The 23664-nt window shown below is 43.1% G+C and overlaps 1 protein-coding gene across 1 annotated transcript in view; it reads right to left on the reverse strand.

Moving 5' to 3' along the window:
* Window positions 1–5603: 5603 nt before the first annotated feature.
* Window positions 5604–23664, reverse strand: part of GPT2 (glutamic--pyruvic transaminase 2) — a 53352-nt gene continuing 35291 nt past the window's right edge. The window contains exons 9-12 of the mRNA XM_043983303.1: window positions 19661–19835; window positions 16372–16527; window positions 12416–12528; window positions 5604–8382 (exon numbers count right to left, since the gene is read on the reverse strand). Of these exons, the coding sequence (XP_043839238.1) occupies window positions 8292–8382; window positions 12416–12528; window positions 16372–16527; window positions 19661–19835 (535 nt within the window). The 3' untranslated portion in view covers window positions 5604–8291. The remainder of the gene's footprint in view (window positions 8383–12415; window positions 12529–16371; window positions 16528–19660; window positions 19836–23664) is intronic.

Consider the following 23664-nt stretch of genomic DNA (forward strand, 5'->3'; position numbering starts at 1 on the left):
GATGGGACTTTTCCTATACACAAAAAAAGGAAAAGTGGGAAGACATTTGGGAAGTTGCCATACCAATCACTCAAACTGAAGTAGATTTGGAGGCCCAAAGCATCAAACTCTTGTCTCCAGATGACTGTGAAGGACATCCTTCAATAAATCTCTTTTGGTCACATAAGCTTTGCTTGCCCCTCCTGTATGAGCAGGGTTGAGTTACCACAGAACCACTTATTGGGAGAGGTATTTGTCATCAGATGAAGAAATTGAGCTGGGTAGGAGAAACTAATCAAGCCATCTGGGACTCAGAGAGCCCTCCTACCAAATGCTAATGGGAGTGGCCCTAATTTTTTTTTGCTTCAGTGTTGTAGTGAAAATCAAAAATGAAATACACTTCTTCCCCATTTCCTAGAGTCTCTAGTGTTTGGCAAAGCCATACCTCAACAGAAGGCCTTTCCTATTTTAACTACCCCCACCAATTACTGTGCATTTGCTTTGTATATGCTGTATTTACTTTTGTATGTGTTGTGCCCTTCTCCCCACCCCCATGTAAATTTTTCAAGGCCAGGGATTGTTTTTGGTTTTGTAGTTTAGTTCAGTGAATGACTCGTAGTAGGGTGTTTAATAAGTGTTTGTTGATTACATTATGCTATTGCATCTACATTTTGAAATTAATAGTATGGGCCTATTTTCATAGAGATTTTTATTCTTTTAGGATTGTTTTAACTTGTATTAAAATATATTCTGGGGGCAGCTAGGTGGCCCAGTGGATAAAGCACTGGCCCTGGATTCAGGAGGACCTGAGTTCAAATTTGACCTCAGACACTTGACACTTGCTAGCTGTGTGACCCTGGGCAAGTCACTTAACCCCCATTGCCCAGAAAAAAAAAAGTTCTGATTTTTCGCAAAGGTAATTGCATATTTAGTAAAAAAAGTTATTACTTGGAATTATTGCATAATTGTATATTATATTCTGAGTCAAGGCAAATTCACATTTTTTGTGCTCATCATTATCCTCAATTAAATCCATATGAGACTTGGATTATGGGAATTTATCATTTAAGACATTAATTGCCTTCAGGCAATTATTAGTAGTCTGAAGAGTTTCAAGTAGATGGTTGGTTTTCCCAACTTATAGCCTAGTTCCTAAAAAAAGGACACATAATATTTTGTATAATAGGCCCTCACTGTGACTAATGGTGATTTTGGGAGGCCACCAGCTCTAAATCTGAGATGTTAAGGCCTTCTTTGTTGTATGAAGTCACTTAATCCTGTTTGTCTCGATTTCCTCATCTTAAGATGAGCTGGAGAATAAAATGGCAAATCATTTCAGTATCTTTACCAAGAAAACCTCAAATGGAGGTCACAAAGACTTGGACACATCTGAAAAAACAACTGAACAACAACAAAAGAGAACCATTGCAAGATAGACACATCATGGTTTAGACAGTGGTATTAATCAACTTTAGAGAGTCTTCTTGGTTTAGGGGACACCATATTAGATTTGGAATCAGGCAGCCTAGTTGTTTTGTTTTTGTTTTTTTTGTGGGGCAATGAGGGTTAAGTGACTTGTCCAGGGTCTCACAGCTAGTAAGTGTCAAGTGTCTGAGGCTGAATTTGACCTCAGGTCTCCTAAATCCAGGGCCAGTGCTTTATCCACTGTGCCACCTGGCTGCCCCCCTGAACTCTTGTTGATCATCATCCAAACCCCATTCCATACCCCCTACCACTTATTTCCTTATTCCCATCCCCCTTAAACCTTCCACCTAATTCCACCTAGCACCTCCCTCTGGAAGGCCTGTGCCATAGGCAATAATAAACTTTCACCTTCATCTTTTCTTTTCCCATTCCTACCACCTATTTGCTGTTACTGAAACCTGGCTTCCCCAGTGATATAGCCTCCCTGGTCACCCTTTCCAGAATTGGCTGCACATTTACTCTTTGTTTGTTTGTTTGTTTGTTTTTAGTGAGGCAATTGGGGTTAAGTGACTTGCCCAGGGTCACACAGCTAGTAAGTGTTAAGTGTTTGAGGTCGGATTTGAACTCAGGTACTCCTGACTCCAGGGCCGGTGCTCTATCCGCTGTGCCATCTAGCTGCCCCTGCACATTTACTCTTTCTCCTTGGCTGAGTGGTGGAGGAAGGGAGTTGCTCCCCATTGCCCCCTTCCTCCACTCAGTACCCTTTCCCTGAGGGGCATGCTGTTTATATCTACCACCCCATCAAAATCATGATCTTGCCATCAGCCAAAAGGTATCAACCTTATGTTCAAGAATTCGGAAATCACCAGAGCCTTAATCTATTAGCTTTCCACCTCTCCCTCTGCCTTCCTTCCCTTACAAAGCCCTACTCTCCACAGACCTCCAATCCCTTGACCCTTCAGTTCTCTCCCAGGGCATCTACCCTGCACTAGCCACTCTCTCCTCTTCCCATATTGACTTCTTGTGAACCAATTCATCTCTACACTGTCCTCCTCTCTTAAATACCTAGCATCCTCATCATATCATCAATTACACCCAGCCAGGCCTCAGCCTTGGATCACTGCCACCATTCCTACCTTTGCTCCTACACACATGCTGCTAACAAAGGTGGGGAAAATGATGCAACCGGTTCTGACTGGTTCTACTACATGTTTATGTTATACAACATCACCTAGGCCCTCACTGCTGCTAGGCAATCCTATACTTCCCTTATCAACTCACTAACCCACTCTACACAGTGGCTCTTCCAAACCTTTTCATCTCTCCTCAAACTTCCCATGGCACCTGCTCTCAACTCTCTCAGCTGAGAACCTTGCCTCATATTTTACCGCCCCCCCCCCCAAAATGCACGTCTCCATCTTGAAAAATCCTGCACTTGACCTATGCTATTGTCCTATTTCTCTTCTGAAGCTTTGCAGCTGAACTATTTGAAAAGATCATCTACAATAGGGACTTCTACTTTCTCTACTCACTCTCTTCTTAAGCCCTTACTACCCAGCTTCCAACCTTATCATTCCATTGAAATTGTTCTCTCCAAAGTAACTAATGATCTTAGTTACCAAATCCAATGACTAATTCTCAATCCTCATTCCCCTTGATCTCTCTGTAGCCTTTGACACTGTTGATCACTTCTTGATACTCTCTTCTCTCTAGCTTTTCAGGATACTACTCTTTCCTGGTTCTCCTATCTATGTGACTGCTCCTCCTGTCTCCTTTGTTGATCCTCTGCCAAATCACGCCCTCTGCCCACAGCTGTCCATCAGGTTCTGTCTTGGGTCCTCCCCTATTCTCTATAATTCTCACTCTATTCTATTTCACTCGGTGATCTCTGGTCCCATGGATTTAATTACCATCTTTATGCTGATGATTCTGAAATTTTACCTATCCTTCCCCAAACTCTGATGACCGCCAATGACACTGGGTATGTTAACATTTTGCAAAGGTAAATCGTGTGCTAAACAAGTGACATACAACCATTATAGATGAGATGGTAAACTGAAATTTTTAAATTATGAAAGGACTTAAAGCAGTATCTGTGTCAAAAGCCAGTGAATAATGTCCAATGTTGACACACCTTGTAGTTCACAATGTACTCTCCCAAACATGATCTCATTTGATCCCCACAACAGCCCTGAGGTAGGGGTGGACACAGATTAACATCCCTATTTTACAAGAAGCCAAGTGACTGGCTCATAGTAATATAATAGAATCACGGAATTTAGAACTGGAAAGAAGATATACATGGTCCAGTCACCTATTCCACAAAAGAAAAATGGAAATCTTGGGAAATAATTTAATTAATCTTGAAGTTTCATGAAGGTGAAAAGTAGATGTTTCATTTACAAGAGGGCCTAGAGCCTTAGGACTTACTGGCCTGAGTGGAAGCTATCAGGACAAGATTTATGGGAAGCCTTGAAGGAATTAGATAATGGTGGGAGGGGGCAGATTTGGAGCCCAGCTATTCTATTACATCCTTCCCCATGGAGGTGACTATCTTTTAAGCTAGAGATGCTTAATGTAGGGTCTATAAACTTAAAAAAAAACAAAACAGAGGGGCAGCTGGGTGGCACAGTGGATAAGGCACCGGCCCTGGATTCAGGAGTACCTGAGTTCAAATCCAGCCTCAGACACTTGACACTTATTAGCTGTGTGACCCTGGGCAAGTCACCCCCATTGCCCTGCAACAAAAAAACCCAAAACAAAACATTTTGAAAACTGTGGATGAATATAATTTGGTTCCTTTGTAGTCCAGTGTACTTTATTTTAAATATTATTTGAGGTCTATTGGCTTCATCAGACTGTTAAAGGGATCCATGATAGGATCAAATGAGATAACATGCACAAAGTACTTTCTTTGCAAACCTTAAAAATGCTACATAAATGTTAGCTATCATTGGTTGAGGAAGTTTTTTCACTGGGAGTTTCTTATGCCAATGAAATTACAGGTCTGTCTAAAAAACAAGTAGCCAGAGATATCCTAGAATAGAGTCCTGGCCCTAGACTCTGGGCTTGGGATCAGGAAAGCCCAGTTCAAATTCCACCTCTGAGACTTAGCTCTGGGGACACCGGGCAAGTGGCTTAATTTCCATTGTACCTCAGGCAACTAATTCCCTACAAATGTATTTACTAAGTCATAGATGGTTGTACTCACTCCTCACTGGTGGAAGAGGTTCCCACATGAGGAAGCTCTTTCACTGATGGAAAAGATACTTATAATGATGTGTCCATTATGTGGAAATCCATGTAAAGCAGTTCTTAACATTTTCTTGGGCCACAGACCCCTCTTCATGTACTTGTGGTGAAACCTGCAGATTCCCTTTGGAATATTTTTTTTTTTAGTGAGGCAATTGGGGTTAAGTGACTTGCTCAGGGTCACACAGCCAGTAAGTGTTAAGTGTCTGAGGCCGTATTTGAACTCAGGTCCTCCTGACTCCAGGGCCGATGCTCTATTCACTGCGCCACCTAGCTGCCCCTGGAATATTTTTAAAGGCATAAAATAAAAGACATAGAATCATAGAGGAAACCAAAGATTAGTGAAAATAAAGATGTAAAAGCACCTGGCCCTGGATTCAGGAGGACCTGAGTTCAAATCAGGTCTCAGACACTTGACACTTACTAGCTGTGTGACCCTGGCCAAGTCACTTAACTCCAATTGCCTCACGGCAAAAAATAAATGATGTCAAGTTTTGTGTTTTTTTTTATCCTCCATCCAAGTTCATGGGCTCCCCAAAATCTATCCATAGAATCCAAGTTGATGCCCCTCATGGGTTTTTTCTTCCTTCCTCCCTCCCTCCCTTCCTCCTCTTTCTTTTTCTTGGAGGTGATCAGAGCCAGTAACTGTTTGACACTGGACTTTTAACTCAGGTCCTCCTCACTCCAGGACAGGCGCTCTAAAGACTGGACCCACTTAGCTGCCCCTTCCCGATGTAGTTTCAACACAATAGACTAGCTGTGTTTCAGGAGGTGAAATTCCTTCTAGAAGACTGTCCTAACTCGGGAGGGGAAAAAAAGAGCTGAGGAGACTAAGCCTAGTATTTGTATTTGGATAAAAATGTCATTAACCTTTTTAGAACATTAAGACAAAGCCCTGCCTGTTGCATCAGGGGCTTCTGCAACAGATGAAGTTAAATACAACCACCTATTTTGTACGTGTTTTATTGTTTATCACTTTCAGTATAATAACTAACATCATTAAAGACCATATCAGGAGATCCCTGTGAGAACCCAAACTGGAAACATGCAGAATTAAGTCTGTATTTGCTGTTGGTGGAAAACTCCAGTTAACAATGGAGACAGAACTCAACAACTTGGGCTTGCAGCTCCAGGGACTTACCACTGAGTGAATTTTCTAGGCATGAGGTCTGTTCCGCTGGCTACAATACAGACAGATGTGGTGAACGACACAGTAGAAAAACCTTACATTTTCGATGAAAAGCTCCACAGGAATCAACGAATGACTGGGTTCCCCCCACCCCACTTTGGAGCCAGAAAAATAAAGGCAACCAAAGCAAAAGGTCCAGAAAACTCAACTCTCTAAGTCCCTTTAACTGAAGTTACCCACCCTAGAGTAGCTTGTTTTGTTTTTTTTTTAAACTGTATTGTGTGTGTGTGTGTGTGTTCATTCTTAGGTGTAACAAATGTATAGCATCTTTAAAAATCATGTAAACTTTGCAAAGTTTTTAGGGCTGTTGTCTGAAGGGAAATATAAAAATCTATTGGACTCGTTGACACTAAAATACGAACCCTTTCTCCCTGCCCCACCCCTGAAAAAAGCAATTGTTACAAAAAATATAAAAAATATACTAACTTCTCCACTGTTAAAACCTTTTCTTTCAAATACAGCATTATTCAGTCCTGGTTGCCTTTTCTTAGCAGTCAACCAGTCATCTCCAACTACTTTTGGACATTTTGCTATCATATAGAGCATGTATAAGTGCAAAAATTCTTAAGGGGGAAAAAACCTTCAACCCTTCCCTTTTGATGTCTAAGAACTTGGCTACTGCCTTCAAAATAAATCTGATGCTTGCGAATAATGGTAGAATAAAAGTCCTGCAACAACTTCCCAATTGGTTTTCCTCTCCTTGCTCTGTCCTGCACTCCCCCAGCCCATGCAAGCAGAGAGAGGAAGTTTTAGTGAGGAAGACTACTTTAAGAGCTCACCTCCCTGACAATTCCTTTTGAGGGAGTAAGTGATGAGTGTCTGAGCCTTCTATCCCAGGTTTCTGTAACTATACACTGAAGAGGGTTAGGATTAATAAAAGATAGGGGTGTTATATGAGAATAGAACAAGGGACTGAGATTACCTACTGCAAGGTCTTTTCCCCAGTTGATTAAGTCTTTCTTGGCTGCCCAACCTGAATACCAAAATGTCAGAAGGGGGCTGGGAATCAGAGGAGGGAAGAGGGGAGATTCCTTGCCCACCGATCCCTTACTCTGGATCCAGTCTACGGCTGTTTCCTGAGAGATATCAGATCTGTGTCTTCCCTCAAAATCTCCCTCCACCCTAATTAGCTCCATCTGGAAATTTCCCCAAATAAGGGAAAGCAGGTTATATTGTGTGAAGCAGCTTCTAAAGGGAATAGACTTAGCCTCGTATTAATTTAAAAGTCAGACAAGGGGAAAAAAAACCTTGCAATCAATTGGTCTGGTTTTTTTGGGGGGGATGGAGACACTGGGGATGGGGGAGCCAGAGTTACTAGGCCCTTAATGCTTAAGACTTTAGCCAATAGAGATTGCTGAAGGGCCTACCAAGCACAGCCTGAACCGTATCACCATAACTTTATTCTTCTGGGTCCCATTTCCAGCTGTGCTGAGAGGAAGGGCAGACAAGCCAGTCTTTACATCCCCTGAGACAATTTGCAAAGGAGATTCTTTTGGAGCAGAAAAATCACAGGGTGACAGGCAGATAGTCCCTTAAACCCATGAACTTTCCCAACAGGAGTGCCAGGGTGGGTATAACCTGAGTCCCTCAGTCCAACACCCCAAAACCCCCAAGAGAAGCCTCTTACAGCACAGGGGTAATGAACCGTCAGTGTCCAATAGGACACTTAATGTTGCCTGAAGCTCTCCATGGGAACAAAATCTGTATGTCATTTTTCCCAAGTGGTTTTATTGCTGAGCTCAGAGATTCACATCTCCATGTCTCCATCTCCTTCCTCTTCTGGCACACCCCACTTCGACAAACCTACCTGGGACCCCCATCCACTTAAGGCCTGGAGCAGTCGGGTCTTTTTACTTTCTAAACTTCATTGATATACTTAAGGAAAAGGTTCTCTCTCTGGGCCTTTCAACATCCTCAGTCTTATTTCTGAATAGTTTTATTGTATAGATAACATCAATCATAGCCTCAGACCTCAGCTACCCAATACTTACTGAAGTTAAGACATTCTCTGGCACCTGCTTTTTGTCCTAGACTGGAAACCACTTAGAACAACATAACTTTTTGTTTTGTTTTGTTTTATAAACTCAATAGGATTTTCAAAATGAAATCAGAGGGCACTGCTTGGCCATGCCTGCTGATCAAGTCCATGTGTCAGCTCTCTGGATACCAGGGCCTATGGGGCTTTCTGAATTGTGCCCCATTCCCAGCTTGATTGGAAACAGAAACATGGAAGAGAAGTATTCTCATCATCAAGGCACAAGAAGTCTCCTACAGCCAAACCAAAGATGAACATCACAAAGTCCCCCAGGCAAGATGCTCAGCAGAGTTGTTGGGGAAGAATCGTTCTGATCTGACAAGCTTCCTGATCCACGGCTTCTCTGGATCCGGGCAAATTCGAAACAACCCCCCCAGGTCCTCTGTTGTTTGGGCAGTGCTGCCTTGGGCCTCACGCATACTTCTCAAGAAACTTCATGTGGAAATCCTTCACCTTTTCCAGGACAATCTTTAGCTTTTCCACAGGAGGCAGGATGGTCATTCTAGAAAGAAAGAAAAGAAGTAAGGAAATAAGGAAGGAAGGAGGGAGGAAGGGAGGGAAGGATAGGGAAACTGAGGTCACAGGAGGGGAAGCAGCTTACCACAAGCCACACAAGGAATACGTAATATAGCTGAGCTCAGGTCTTCTGACTCCCCAGTCTGGTCACTACTTTATAACATGGGAAAGTCAAGTGATTCACCCCAAATCAAAAAGGAAATTACAGACATCCTTTTAAAAACCAAACACACATGCTCTATGGCCAACAGTTCAACAAAACTTCTGGCACTAGTTGACAAACCCACACAATTATTTTAAAAACACGTGTAAACCATCACATTTATAGGCAATGCTGGGTCCAAAGTCAAACTGCTTCCTCCAGGAAGCCCTCTTTAAACAACACATCCTACCCTGATAGCTTTTATATTCACTGTCTTTCTCAAAGCTTATGGTCAGTTTATACCATATTCAGTCCACTCATTGGACTTTGAAATCCAAACACCTGAGTTCTAGTCCCAGCTGTTAGGAAATTCCCTTAATGGTCATCTAGTCTAACCCCTACCTGAACAGGAAACCTCCTTTTACAAAATCCCTGGCAAATGGTCAGATGCAGTGATGGGAAACTCACTGCTTCCTGAAGCTATCCAGTCCACTGTGGGCAGCTATAATTATCTGGAAGTTTTTCCTTCTATTGAACCAAACATCCTCTTTATTATAACTCCCACCCTTTGTTACTGATTGCACCCTCTGGGGCCAAGCAAAACCAGCCTTCTCCCTCTCCTATGTGATAGTGCTTTTCAAACACTGTACTTGAAATAATGTAAGACAAGCCACTGAATTGTGTATCTTAGATTCCTCATCTTTAAAACTGGTTAACAGCAGGAGCCCAGCCTAGCTTACAGGGCTATTGTGAAAACTAAATAAGAAAGGATTCTAAAAAGTAACATTGCTATCAGTGTAAAGCACTATTATTGTGCTCTCAACGGTTTGGAGAAAGTTTTGTATTCCTAACAGGTTGTAAGATCACAAAGGGTAAGGGCTGTCTTTTCTTCTTAAAATTTGGTCCTTACTATTGTTAGCAGACTAGCAATTTGGGAGCCATGAGCTCTGATCTTAGGCCACCTTGCTATGGGATCTTGGGTCAGAGATTCAATTACCTTGTGCCTCATTTTTTCCCTCCCCCTCCCCTTTTGTACAGGAAAGGTCACATTACTAAGTCACCTCACAGGGTTTTTGAGAGAAAAAGGACATAAACATAATTGCACAGGGCTTATGGGAATGTAAACAAGAAATAAAGTTTGAAATGGCTCACACGGTCCAGGAACAACAATGGCTAATGCCTCCAGATTTGGTTTTCCGCATACATGTTAAAAGTAGTCTATATTAAATGAGGTAACCAATCAACCAGATGTTCCCCAACCAGATGTTCCAGGCATTGAGCTAGGTCCTGGGGAACATATACAATAAATAGACAATCCCTATTTATGAGGAACTTACATTCTAATGGAGAAACAAGTACATATATAAATATATAACAAATAAATATAAAAATAATAAATACAACAAAGTCATTAGGGAAGGCCCCTAGTAGCTGGACTGGTCAAGAAAGATGTAAAAGATGGTGCATGAACTGTATCTTGAAGGAAAAGGGATTCTGTGAAACAGAGGTTAGTAGGGAATATATTCAAGTTGGGGGAGGTATAGAGAGTGCAATGGTATGGAATGGAAGATGGGGTGATGAGTGTAGCAACAGAAGGGCTAGTTGGCTGGATCACAGAATACAAAGAGGGAGTGATGTACCACACAAGTCCAGAAGATAGGCTGGGGCCAGGTTGTTGAGGGCTTTGAAGGCTTAACAGAGAAACTGATATTTTTTTTCTAGTGGCAATAGGGAATTTTAAGGAATAGGGAAGTGATGTGATTCAATCTATGATTAAGGAAAAAGACATTGGCAGCTGTTCTGGATTTGGGAGAGATGAGGCAGGAAGACCAATAAGGAGGCTGTTGGATTATGTGGGCTGGTGGTGATGAGGGCCTGAAGAGAGAAGGGGTCAAGAAGGGGTCAGATGTGAGAGTTGCTATGGAGGCAGAAACAGCAAAATCTGACAACTGATAGTATATGCAGGGTGAATGACAGCGAGGATGTGGGGATGATACCAAGGTTCCAAATTTGGGTGATTCTAAAGATGGTGGTTCCCTCAAGAGAAATGGAATTTGGAAAGAGGGATGGGTTTGGGGAGAAAGATAAAAGGTTTGGGACAACCAGTTTGAAATATCCAAAAGACACTTGGTGATGTAGACTTGAAATTCAGGGGAGAGACTGGGGCTAGATAGACTGATCTATGAGTCATCTGCAGAACAAATAATTAAACCCATGGAATATAAGGAAACCAACCAAGAGAAAATATATATAGAAAAAAGGGTCTAGGACAAAGCCTTGGAAAACACCAACAGGGATGGGACATGATATGGAGGAATAAGTATCCAAGAGAAGACAACTGTCATCAATTAGTATCGAATGCAGCAGAAAGGTCAAGTAAGATGCTGACTGAGAAAAGACCATCAGATTTGGTCATTCAGAGAGAGAAGTTGCAGTTACATGATGAGGTTGGAAGCCAGACTGCAGAAATCTGAAAAGTTATTGAGAGCAGGGCAGAGAGTGGTTGAGAAAGGGAGGAAAGCCAGGGGGTGACAGCTTGAGGAGATAGCTTTTTTTAAAGATGAGGAGACTTGGGCATGTTTAAAGGAAATAGGGCAAGGTTCAGTGATTAGGAAGAGACTGAGGATTAGAGAAGGGATAATTGAAGGGGAAATCTGCTAGAGATAATATACCTCTCTCCCTTGACTGAAGAGGTGGGATACAATGGGTGAGGCATGCAGAACATAGTCAGAGGTGGTCAATGTGTCGGTTAATTTTGCTGAACTGCTTTTTGTCTCTGATTTTTAACTTTGCTACTAAGGGCAGCTCAGTGGGTTGGGGAGGAAAGAGTTTGAAATTAGTGTGGATTTAGAATGAGTGTGGTATAAACTAACTTTTAGACAATGTGGATAGAGCCACTCCTGGAGTCAGGAAGACCTGAGTTCCAACATGCATGCTCACACTTTCTAGCTATGTGACCCTGGGCAGGTGACTTTCCCCTTGTTTGCCTCAGTTTCCTCATCTGTAAAAAGGGAATAATAAGAGCACCTACCTCCCAGGTTGTTGTGAGGAGCCAATGAGATAATAAGTGTAAAGCACTTATCATAATGCCTAGCACAGAATAAGTGGTGGATAAAATGTTAGCTATTTGTCAGCCAAAACCCAGAGCTCCCGTACTAAAGAAAAACTACTGCCACTATCCAAAAAGGAAGAGTTCAGATACCAAGGAAATATGAAGATTACCTAAAACCTTGACATTCAGTGGAATAGGGAGCTTTAAAGCATTTTTGGATATGTATTTTTTTTTTTGCAGGCAACAGGGGTTAAGTGACTTGCCCAGGGTCACACAGCCAGTAAGTGTCAAGTGTCTGAGGCCGGTACTCCTCAGGTACTCCTGAATCCAGGGCCGGCGCTTAACCACTGTGACATCTAGCTGCCCCGAATATGTATTTTTTTAAAAAGACTAGATTTGAAATACAAGTACAAGAGTCCAGGGAAACCTAGAAAGGTAAATTTACTTGAGCAATCTGAAGTTGCTTTGTAATGATGTAGTGCTAACATTCTGTCTACTAAGAAAGAAGAGACAAGTAGTCGTTTAAAGTTGGGGGTTTTGATCTGTAGTCTCTGAACTTATTAAAAAAACATTTCACTAACCATAATAAAAAATGTTAGCTATTAGCAATTATTATCACCACGATTACTATTAACAGAGGGCAAGGATAAAGCACAGGACATATGCTTTTCTATTGTGGAAAAAAAAATGGTAGTGGGGTGGAGGATAGTCCTTCTCCAAAGAAAGACCTCTCCCTCGCCTTCAGCTCATCCTGGGGCTGCACATGAAACCACAGTTGCATGCCAAATTCAGAGCCGCCCCATTCGAACAGAGAGCATGCAGTACCTTAAGTGGTATGTCCCTTCCCTCTGGCCAAAGCCACTGCCAGGTACCACACAGATTCCAGTTTCTTCCAGAAGCTTCATACAGTAAAACATGTCTGGAGCCATGTTATGGGCCTGCCGAAATGGAGGAGAGTTAAATGAGTCATCATTTGCTTTTACATACACACACATACACAATAAAACCCAAAGAGGGGGGCAGCTAGGTGGCGCAGTGGATAAAGCACCGGCCCTGGATTCAGGAGTACCTGAGTTCAAATCCAGCCTCAGACACTTGACACTTACTAGCTGTGTGACCCTGGGCAAGTCACTTAACCCCCATTGCCCCGCAAAAACAAACAAACAAACAAACAAAAAAACCCCAAAGAGTGGGCAGCTAAGGTGGTGCAGTGGATAAGGCATCAGCGCTGGATTCAGGGCTCAGACATTTGACACTTATCAGCTGTGTGACCCTGAGCAAGTCACTTAACCCTCACTGCCCCACAAACAAATAAATAAATAATCAAACAAACAAACAAAAAAACAATAAAACCCAAAGGGGGAATTTCTATGCTCTCACAACATCAAAGAATTTGAGGTGGAAGGGACCTCAAGAGTCCATCTAATCCAACCCCATCATCTGGCAGGAAAGCAAAATGAGGATCAGGGAGGACCAGTGACTTGCCCAAAGTCACAGAAGTGATAAGTGGCAGAGGGAGGATTCAAACTGAGGATCCCTTGACACCAAATCCAGCATACTTTTCTTTTACCAAGATGTTCTTTGCCACATGGGCCACATCATGGACAAGTGTTAGGTCTTGGGAAGAGGTGGGGTGCAGGAAGTAACAGAGCAGAAAAAAAAGATGTACATACTCTGTCTCCCAAAGACATCACTGGGAAGCAGTGAGTTACACAGTGGAAAGGGCCTTAAGCTGAGTGCCAAGAAACCAGAGTTCAAATCATACCTATATCATTAAATACTTGTGGGACATTGGGGCAAGTCACTTCTCTCTGCACCTCAGTTTCTTCACATGTAAAATGAGGGGTTTGAATTAGATTAACTAGTGGTCCATGAATGTAAATTTAAAAAAAAACTGTACTTCAATATAATTAGTTTCTTTTGTAACCCAAAGTATTTTACTTTGAATATTTAAAAATATTCTTCTAAGAAGAGGTCTATAGGCTTCACTATTTGTCAAAACTTGTCTCCATTTGTCAAAGGGGTCCATGACACCAAAAAGGTTAAGGAAGCCTGGATTGAATAGTTTAGAGACTATTAAAATTATTATAGTCTAGAATTCCTATCTGATTCCAGCTCTAAACCTATGTTCCTGTGATTTGTCTTCTCTAAGACTCAGTTTCTCCATCTGTAAAAGAAGAAAAGTACTAAGCATTCTATGGACTTCACAAGATTAAGCTCAAATGAGATAACTTATGGGTAGGAAGGTGTTTTGAAAAGTATACAGCACTAGACACAAATGTACCATGCTTTTCTCTGGCAAGAATTTAGCTAAAGATTTTGAGACTACTGAAAATACATTTGAAAACAGCTCACATGGATCTTTTTTTTTTTTTGCAGGGCAATGAGGGTTAAGTGACTTGCCCAGGGTCACACAGTTAGTTAAGTGTTGAGTATCTGAGGCCATCTTTGAATTCAGGTCCTCCTGTATCCAGGGCTGGTGCTCTATTCACTGCACCACCTAGTTGCCCTCTCACATGGATCTTGAAGAAACTATGCTTCTCTGGGGTTCCTAACTCCAACAAGAATTAATCTCAGCAGATGAGAAAGTCTTTCAGCCTTGCAGTTGATAAAGAAAATTATTCAACCCCCAAACATACTGATACTATAGCAGCCAACAACTGAATCACACAACAAAATCAAATGTCATTAACTTGGACTTTGGGGTCATTTGGACAGATGCTAGACCTCTGCATTAATATAGAAAGAAAAAGTCTGCAACCCTGATTCAAACAATGCCAGGGAAATACTATTTAAATTATGAAAGAAAGCAAATGGGGCAGCTAGGTGGCACAGTGGATAGAGCACCGGCCCTGGAGTCAGGAGGACCTGAGTTCGAATGTGGCCTCAAACACTTAACATTTTTACTAGCTGTGTGACCCTGGGCAAGTCACTTAACCCCAATTGCCTCACAAAAAAAAAAAGAAAGAAAGAAAGAAAGAAAACTATTTTCAAGTTCTGACAAGCATACCAGAGGCATTTTTTTTTTTTTTAGTGAGGGAATTGGGGTTAAGTGACTTGCCCAGGGTCACACAGCTAGTTAAGTATTATGTGTCTGAGGCTGGATTTGAACTCAGGTACCTCTGACTTCAGGGCCGGTGCTCTATCCACTGCGCCACCTAGCTGCCCCCACCAGAGGCATTTTATATGTTCATAATTCCTATCTAGTCATTAAAGCAGGTATCATATGGTCCTCAATTTTCTAAGCCTAGTTCAAGTTACAGAAATGTGCATTTCTTTAGAGAGGCTAGCCTGGGAAATGGAAAATTTGAGTACATTAAATCCACAGATAAACCCCAAAAGAATTTTGGCCAATCAACTTTCTCTCCCAACAAAATTTCTACTAGGATCATCCAGGCCCATATTAACTTGTTGAATTTCAGCACTTTGTCCTTTCCCCAAAGGAATTTGTAGTAGAAAAGGCTTGGGATTTGGAATGAGAAGAGTGAAGATTAGAATTCCAATTCTGCTACTGTGAGTGACCTTGGGCAAGTAATTTGTATCTGTTCCCCTTTTGGGTTTCAGTTTTTCTTTCTCTTTATATTAGAATGTAAGCTCCTTGAGGACAGGGGCTGTTTTTGCTTTAACTGTATCTCCAGTGCTTGGCACAGTGCTGGGCACACAATTGCCACCTAAATGCTTTTTGATCCACTAGCACCATTCTCTGTCTAATGTCAGCTCTTATTTCCCCTGATTTCCTATCTTATAAAGCCTAACACAAATGCCACCTCCTGGGGCAGCTAGGTGGCACAGTGGTTAGAGCACCGGCCCTGGAGTCAGGAGTACCTGAGTTCAAATCTGGCCTCAGACACTTAACACTTACTAGCTGTGTGACCCTGGGCAAGTCACTTAACCCCAATTGCCTCACTTAAAAAAAACAAAAAACAAAAAAACAAATGCCACCTCCTCTGTGAAATCTTCCCTGTCTACCCCCCCCCACCCCAATTAGTGACAATCTTACCTGTCAGACCTGACATGACCCTCTGTTTTATATTTAATATGCTTGTCAGGCATACTGTTGTTCATCGTAGCAATCTGCTTTGTGCTTTACCTCTCCTACTAGAAGGCGAGTTCCATGACAGCAGCAACCGTCTACAACCTCCCTCTCCCCCCAACACAGTATTCTACACAGTCAGTACTCGATTCAATGTCACTTTAATTCAGCAAGGATTTACTGCTCAGTGCTGTATGTATGGTTTATTTGAAAATTATTTCCGAGAGTTAACTAGAAAATCAACTTTCTACACTCCTAGTAGGAGCATCAACTAGAAATCCAGGCCGCATTTGAGTTTTCTTTAATTTGGATTTGCCAAAATGAGACGGCAAAGCCCTGCTCACAGTCCTGCTTCTGAAAGCTAGTGCTCTATTCCCCAGAGCAAATATAAGCCATTGACCTGATTTGTAATCCAGGGGCTGACACAGCAGAGGAACCCAGAGACCAAGAAAAAATACCCCTTTCTCTGGGTGTAAAACGCACACCCCTGCCTAATAGAAACCCCTCTTCCAGCTGTCACAGTCCTAGTGATGATAATGATGATAGTGTTTCCTATGTGCCAGGCATCGTAAGTATCTCATCGGATCCTCACAACAGCACTAAGAGGTAGGTGCTATTATTATCCTCATTTAACTGATGAAGAAACTGAGACAAACAGGGAATAAGTGACTTGCCTAGGGTCACACTGCTAGGGTCTGAGACAGGATTTGAATTCAGATAAGAATCAGAGCAGGAAAGACCAACACACCTTAGCTGTCTCAATTGCTTTCGTTGGGATGAAGATCCTGGGAAAGGCATACATGGCTCCTTGTAATGGATTACAGTGAATTCCTGGGACTTGGTTAAATAAATCTTCTGTAAGTTTTGCTTTTTGGGCAAGATTGCTCAGGACGAATTCCTTTTCCTGTGGAAAGAAAAAGAAAAGAGACGAGGTTAAGTTCACTTTGGGCACTAACAGAATGATTAGTTCTAGTCTCTAGAACTGGTTTCTTCTGTAGCAATAACACCACAGAAACTATGGAAGGAGCCTTTTCCTCACAAGGAAGTGCGGTGATGATCCCATTGTAGGGTCACCTGAAGTTTAAGAGCGAGACAGGACTTTTCAGATCATCTAGTTATATCCAGCTCCCCATTTTACAGAAAAGGAAAACGAACAGGGGAGGACCCAAGAAGCTAAATGGAACAAGCCCAGAGACCCACATCAGAGTGCATTTGCCAAATGTTACTTTCAAAGGAAGTAACTCTCTGAGGCTTCAAACTGTTCTAAATATCAATGAGGAGGAGAGTCTGAGGTTTGAGAAGTAATGAAACCATGACCTACAGCTGTGTGCCAGTGACAAGAGCACTAGCTGTGGGCATCGTGGAAACTGAAGTTTGATTCCTGGCTCTCTTCAAGGTCTACTTGACTCCCCTGTTTAGGCCTCAGTTTTCTGTGAGTTGTCTAAAATGATCTCTGAGGCTCCTTCTAGCTCAAAGTCTGATGATTTCATGTGTCCCAGACTTGAGAAGGAGGCCTACGGAATGAAGTCTAGAGCAGTGGCCAGGTGAGTTACTGGTGAGCTTCATTGTTCTCCATTCCCATGGCTACGCTCCACTTACAAGGGGAAGGTTATTTCTTCATCCTGATCCACTCAGGATGCCCACATCCTGTCCCTAGCTCTGGAATTTGGGCAGAAAAAAACCAAGTTTCTCTCCTCTCAGATCTGCTGTATTTTCTTAGAATCACTTATGATGCTCCTACGAACACTTCCTTGGTTCTCAGCATAACAACCAGACTCTGGACTCAAAGGGCACAGCTAGGGATGCAGGGCTTCCAGCACAGGAAAGTACTCACGCCACTGGGAGTGGATCTGAATGGACTTTGCTCTGAGGTTTGATCAGGTGATAGTTCTAAACTCTCTTTCTGGTGTTTTTGACCTCTCAAATACCCATAATAACCACATGAAGCAGACTGCCTCTGCATTGGACATGCCTCCATTCCCTGGGCCTTTTCTAGGACATTCCATAGCCTGGCTTGCTTCACCAATTTGATTCACTAACCAATCCTGAGCATCTCCCTTCTTTTGACAATAGAAAATGGGAAACCAATGGTATATGCCTAATAATCTGTTTCTCTTCCTATAAAACCCATCACTTTCTGCTGCCTTCTCCAGGTGGCCTGTAGTGGAGGCAATGGGAAACTGGACATCCCATCTATGGACTAGGAAGCCTGGGAAAAGCTAAATGTGCCCAGTCTGCAGGAGGAGTCTCCCAACAACCATCACAGATCCCTGAATCCACATAATTTGAGAGTTGGAAAGGACCCCCTCAGTGGCCATCTAGTACAACCCAGACATGGAAGGAATCCCACTGGCAAGTGTTTTATCCAGTCACCAAATCAGAGACCTCTAAGGAAGGAGAATCTAACAGTTCATTCATTCTTTTTTTTTTTTTTTTTTAGTGAGGCAATTGGGGTTAAGTGACTTGCCCAGGGTCACACAGCTAGTAAGTATTAAGTGTCTGAGGCCGGATTTGAACTCAGGTACTCCTGACTCCAGGGCCAGTGCTCTATCCACTGCGCCACCTAGCTGCCCCATAACAGCTCATTCATTCTAATTGTTAGCAGGTTTTCTCCCTACATACTGTGTCTAAATTTGCCTCTTTGGGACGTCCACCCACTGTTCCTGGTTTTGCCTCAAAAAGAACAAGGCTAATCTTTCCTCCTCATGGCAGTCCTTCAAATATGAACAAGTTAACACGTCTTTCCTAATCATCCCCAATTCCCTCTGCTGATAAAGCAGGATGATGTGGAAGACCAAAACATCAGAAGACCCAGGTTTGAGACCCAGCTCTATCATTGTGTGGCCTTGGACAAAGCATTCCATGTCTCTCATGCCCCGTTTCCTTATCTTTAAAAAAAAAAAAAGACAGTGATACTACTGGCTCTGCCTGCCTAGCTCACAGGGTTTCTGGGAAGCCTAAAAGAAAACACACACCTATAAAAGTGCTTTATGACTTCGTATAACCCAAGATCTGTGAACTTAAAAAAGCTTTGATAACTGTATTTCACTGTAATTAGTTTCCTCTATAATCCTCTACATTTTATTTTATGCATTTAAAAACCTTTTGAGAAGGGATCCATAAGCATCAGCAGACTGCCCAAAGATTCCATGATGCAAAAAAAAGGTAGGAGCCCCTGCTCTAGATAAACCTATTCATCTATGCCCTGCACTATGCTAGGCACTCTGAAGGAAGGATACAAAAGGATTTTCTTCAATAAAAGTCACTCTCGAGGCATCCAACTACTCTAGGAATCAAGAGTAGGAGGGTACAAGGTTTGGGAGGTGGTAGGACCATGACCTATGGTTGTGTGGTACAGTGGGAAGAGCACTAGATTTGGGGACCAGTGGTAGTGGAGGGTGATGGTGCCCTAACCCTGACAAGAAAAAGAAGTGCAGAATAGCACACAAAGTAAGCTCATCCTCAGGAGGCATGTCTGCAAGAGCCTGATCAGGGATTGGGGGTCAATGCTCTGTTACGACAAAACAGGATTTTTCTTCTCTTTGAAGCTAACCGGCCTATACCAAGATGGATGCTGTGACCATGGCCTCTCTCACTCTAACCAATAGGAGTGGATTGAGAGTCATAGGATCACAGTTCTGGGGCTGGAATCAACCTTAAGAGGCCATGAAGTCTAATCCTCTCACTTGACAGATGAGGAGACTGAGGGAGAGAGAGGTTAAGTGACTTGTCCAGAATCACAGAATTTATAAGTGTCTTGAGGCAGAATCTGAACTCACATTTTACTTACTTCAAGTCCAGTACTCTCCCTTGCTGGCCCAGTAAAAAAAGATGGGATTCTCAGCTCTACTACTGGCTATCTGCATGACTTTGGATAAATCAGTTACTCTCTCTGGTTCTTTGTTTCCTTACCTGCACAGTGAAGAGGTTGCATTCAATGACTTCTAAGATACCTAACAGTCCCACAGTATAGGATCCTATTTGCCTATGAAGACATACCCAGGACACCAGGAGTGAGGGGGACCATTTAAACTCACCCTATTGAACTGCTCAAAAGACTCCTCTCCAGGCACAGGGGGGTTCACAACAATATCCATGGCTGCCTGTCCAGACACTGGGGGGCAGAGCCGGACAGAGAGCATCTTGACGAGCTGTCCCTTAATCTCTGGATGTAAATTGATCACTTCCATGTAGCCTCCTCGGTAGCCACACCTAGCAAGGGAAGGAGAAGTGAGCAAAAATTAGGGTAAAGCCTTGATTAACTGGAATCCAGTTTTCCCGAAACACCCAAAACCATGCCATCTTTGTCTTTTATTCTAATCAGTCAACAAACATTTATAAGGCATGCTGGGCAGTGGGGATAATTTCATGGAGTTTACATTGGAATTGGGGATACACCAAGTGTGTACATGAGTATACATAGAATAAACACAATGGAGTTAGGGAGAGAGGGCACTAGCAGGTGGGGGAATCAGGAAAGGTTTCACATAGAAGGAGGTACCTGAGCTGCCCCTTAAAGGGAGGGAGGGAAGGATTCCATGGGGCAGAGGTGAGGAGAGAGTACATACTAAGCATGGGCATAGCCAGGATAAAGGCTAGAGATGGGAGTTGTGTGGGAGAGCCCAGAGAAGGTCACACTGTGGCTGGTTTGCAGAGTGTGGGAGGGGAAATAGTATGTATTGAGGCTCAAAAGATCAGTTGGAAACCATATTGTGAAGGGCTTTAAAAGCTCAAGGAGCTCATAGTTTATTGCAGAAGCAATAGGGAGCTGCCAGTTTCCTGAGTAGGAGTGAGATATGGTAAGAGCCAAGCTAGAGTTAAATCACTTTAACAGCTGTGTGGAGGATGGACCAAGGGAGAGGAGAGAGGCACTGAGGCAGGGTTGTTACAGAAATCTAGGCAAGGAGTGATGATGGGCCAAAGCAAAGTGATGACTGTTGAAGTCATACAGAGAAGGGTCCAGATGGGAGAGGTTTTTAGGTTCTAAAGACCATCTTTCAGGAGATATCCCAAGTCAGTCCACATTGAGCCCAGTTTCCTATTTCTCCTCGATTTCTAGCCACAGGTCTGAAAGATGACAACTGACATGCAGAGGGCAGATCCTAAGACTCTGAATGAACACAGACAGACCCCACCGTGGTGCATTAACTAAAATTACTGGAGCAGGAGGTGACTTGGCCATCTGTGAAAGATTTTTTAAGTAAAAAGGGCTGAAACTGCCCAGAACAGTCCATTTCTTGAGCATTCTAATTATCTGAAGATTATTAAGATAATAAATTGGGGGCAGCTAGGTGGCACAGTGGATAGAGCACCAGCCCTGGATTCAGGAGAATCTGAGTTCAAACCCGGCCTCAGACACTTAACACTTACTAGCTGTGTGACCCTGGGCAAGTCACTTAACCCCAATTGCCCCGCCAAAAAAAAAAAAAAAAGATAATAAACTGGCCACAAGCTACGACTCCCAGTGAAAATGAAGTAGCCACTGCTCATTAGTTTTGAATTATATAAGGTAGCTCAGAAGGGGCTTTCATCTGGATGGGTCTCTAACCCACCTGGGTTTTTAATATTTATCCAAATCAATAATACTTTTTTGGGGGGAAGGGGAGCTTGAAATCACATGGAAACTTGGTGTGGAGATAACTTCTGTTAATACAAGCAGCCCAGAGGGCTTGGAAAAGTTCTTCCCAAGCCAGTTTGGCCAAGTTTCAGGTCGTCAGCTGTGCAACTGAGGTGTCCCCCTCTTCCCTCCAGCTCACAAGTCATGAGCCCCTCCCCAGCACATTCTACCCACCAGGATCCAGCTGCTGTGTCTCTGACTCCCAGGGCTTCCCAAGGGCTTGCTAACACACCCTTCTACTGAACTACTCTGTACTTATTCTCTCTCTACAGGGTGTCCCAAAAGTTTGAGTGGTGTTTTAAGGTTAAACGATTTTAAACAATTCCTTGTATTTATTCTGTCTGTACTTGCTGATGTACCTTCTCTCTCGTTAGGATGTAAGCTCTTGGGAGCAGCTAGGTGGTGCAGTGGATAAAGCACCAGCCCTGGATTCAGAAGGACCCAAGTTCAAATCCAGCCTCAGACACCTAACACTTACTAGCTGTGTGACCCTGGGCAAGTCATTTAACCCTCACTGCCCCGAAAAAAAAAAAAAAAAGTTCTCAGAGATTATCTGAACTGGCTCCTCTCTGTTCCTCACTCATGACATTCCAACTCCCCCCTCCCATCTTTGCACTGGCCATCCATCCCTCATGCCTGACATTCCCTTCTTGCCTCACAGAATCCTTCTCTTCCTTAATGATGCAGCTAAGGTACCATTTTCCCCATGAAATCTCTCCTCACCCTTCCAGCTATTGCCACCCTCCCTTCCAAACCTACCTTGTATTTACTCTGTGTGTGTGTGTGTGTATTAACTCTCGAATAATAGATAGTATTTATATAACTATATATAGGTTCCAAGGCACATAACATAAACTGTCTCATTTGATCCTCACAACAACACTGTGAGGTAGGGCTAGTATTATGGCTACTTTATAGATGAAGAAACTGAGGCTGAGAAGGGTTAAGTGACTTGCCCACAGTCACAGAGCTGATAAGCATCTGACGGAGGATTTGAACTCAGGTCTGCCTGATTTCAAATCTAGCACTCTACCCACTGGGCGGCTGAGCTGCATTTGTATTTATGCTGCATCCATTTATGTCTGTCCTTGTTGCCTCTTCCTTAGAACGTCAGCCCCCTGGCACCAGAAATTACGCAATTCTTTGGAGTTGCGTTCCCAGAACCTAGCATAGTGCCTGGCGCAGGGTAGGTTCTTAATTTAAATTTTTTTTTTTTGGTGGGGCAATGGGGGTTAAGTGACTTGCCCAGGGTCACACAGCTAGTAAGTGTCAAGTGTCTGAGGCCAGATTTGAACTCAGGTCCTTCTGACTCCGGGGCTGGTGCTTTATCCAGTGTGCTATCTAGCCACCCCCGTAGGGTAGGTTCTTAAACACTTGATGATTAATTCATCTAGTCCAAGGTACCCCAGAACAAGAATTACCCTCATAACAGCCAAGTTAAGTGGCCACCCAGCCTCCAGGCACACCCCTCCAGTGAGGGAGGAATTGAGGCCTGCTCCATCTCTGGAAAGCTCTGCTTGGCAGCTTTCCTTCAAATGAAGTCCAAGCCAGCCTCCTTCTCCTTGCTCTGCCCTGGGGGTCAAGCAGAATAAGCCGCCCTGCCTCGGCTTTCTCTTCTCCAAAGCTAAACACCCTCACTTTCTTCAACCCACCCTCGGTGGTCCATGTAGAATCTTGATTATCCCCCTCTGCCTACACTCCTTGCTACTACTCCCTTATTGGGACTGTCTTCATTAGAATATACTCTTTTTTTTGTTTTGTTTTGTTTTGGTTTTTGCGGGGCAATGGGGGTTAAGTGACTTGCCCAGGGTCACACAGCTAGTAAATGTTAAGTGTCTGAGGCTGGATTTGAACTCAGGTACTCCTGAATCCAGGGCCAGTGCTTTAACCACTGCGACATCTAGAATAAACTCTTGAAGGCATGTATTATCTTGCTCTGTGTGTGTGTGTGTGTGTGTGTGTGTGTGTGTATCTCAAGAACTCAGAGCAGAACCAGGCATATAGTAAGCATTTAATAAATGCCTTTTCATTCATTGAGTCATTCATTAGTGAAGGGAAAGAACATCACTAAAACCCTCCTTTGAGGGGTCACAAAACTGCGGAGTAGATTTTGGGTTCTCAATGGCTATGTTAGCAGAGAGTGAGCTTTGGTATTTTTTTGTTGTTCAGTCGTTTCAGTTGGTTCCAATTCCTGCTGACCCCAATTGGGCTTTTCTTGGCAGAGATACTGGAGTGGTTTGCCATTTCCTTTTCCTGCTCATTTTGTAGATGAGGAAACTGAGGCACACAGGGTTAAGTGACTCTCCCAGGTAAGTGTCTGAGGCCAGATTTAAACTCAAGAAGATGAGTCTTCCTAACTCCAGGCCTGGCTCTGCCCTGCTCTCTACTACTAAACTAGAAACGCTTCCAAATCAGACTAGTGAT

The sequence above is a fragment of the Dromiciops gliroides genome, chromosome 2 (assembly GCF_019393635.1).
Source record: "Dromiciops gliroides isolate mDroGli1 chromosome 2, mDroGli1.pri, whole genome shotgun sequence".
In the NCBI taxonomy this organism is placed as follows: Eukaryota; Metazoa; Chordata; class Mammalia; order Microbiotheria; family Microbiotheriidae; genus Dromiciops; species Dromiciops gliroides.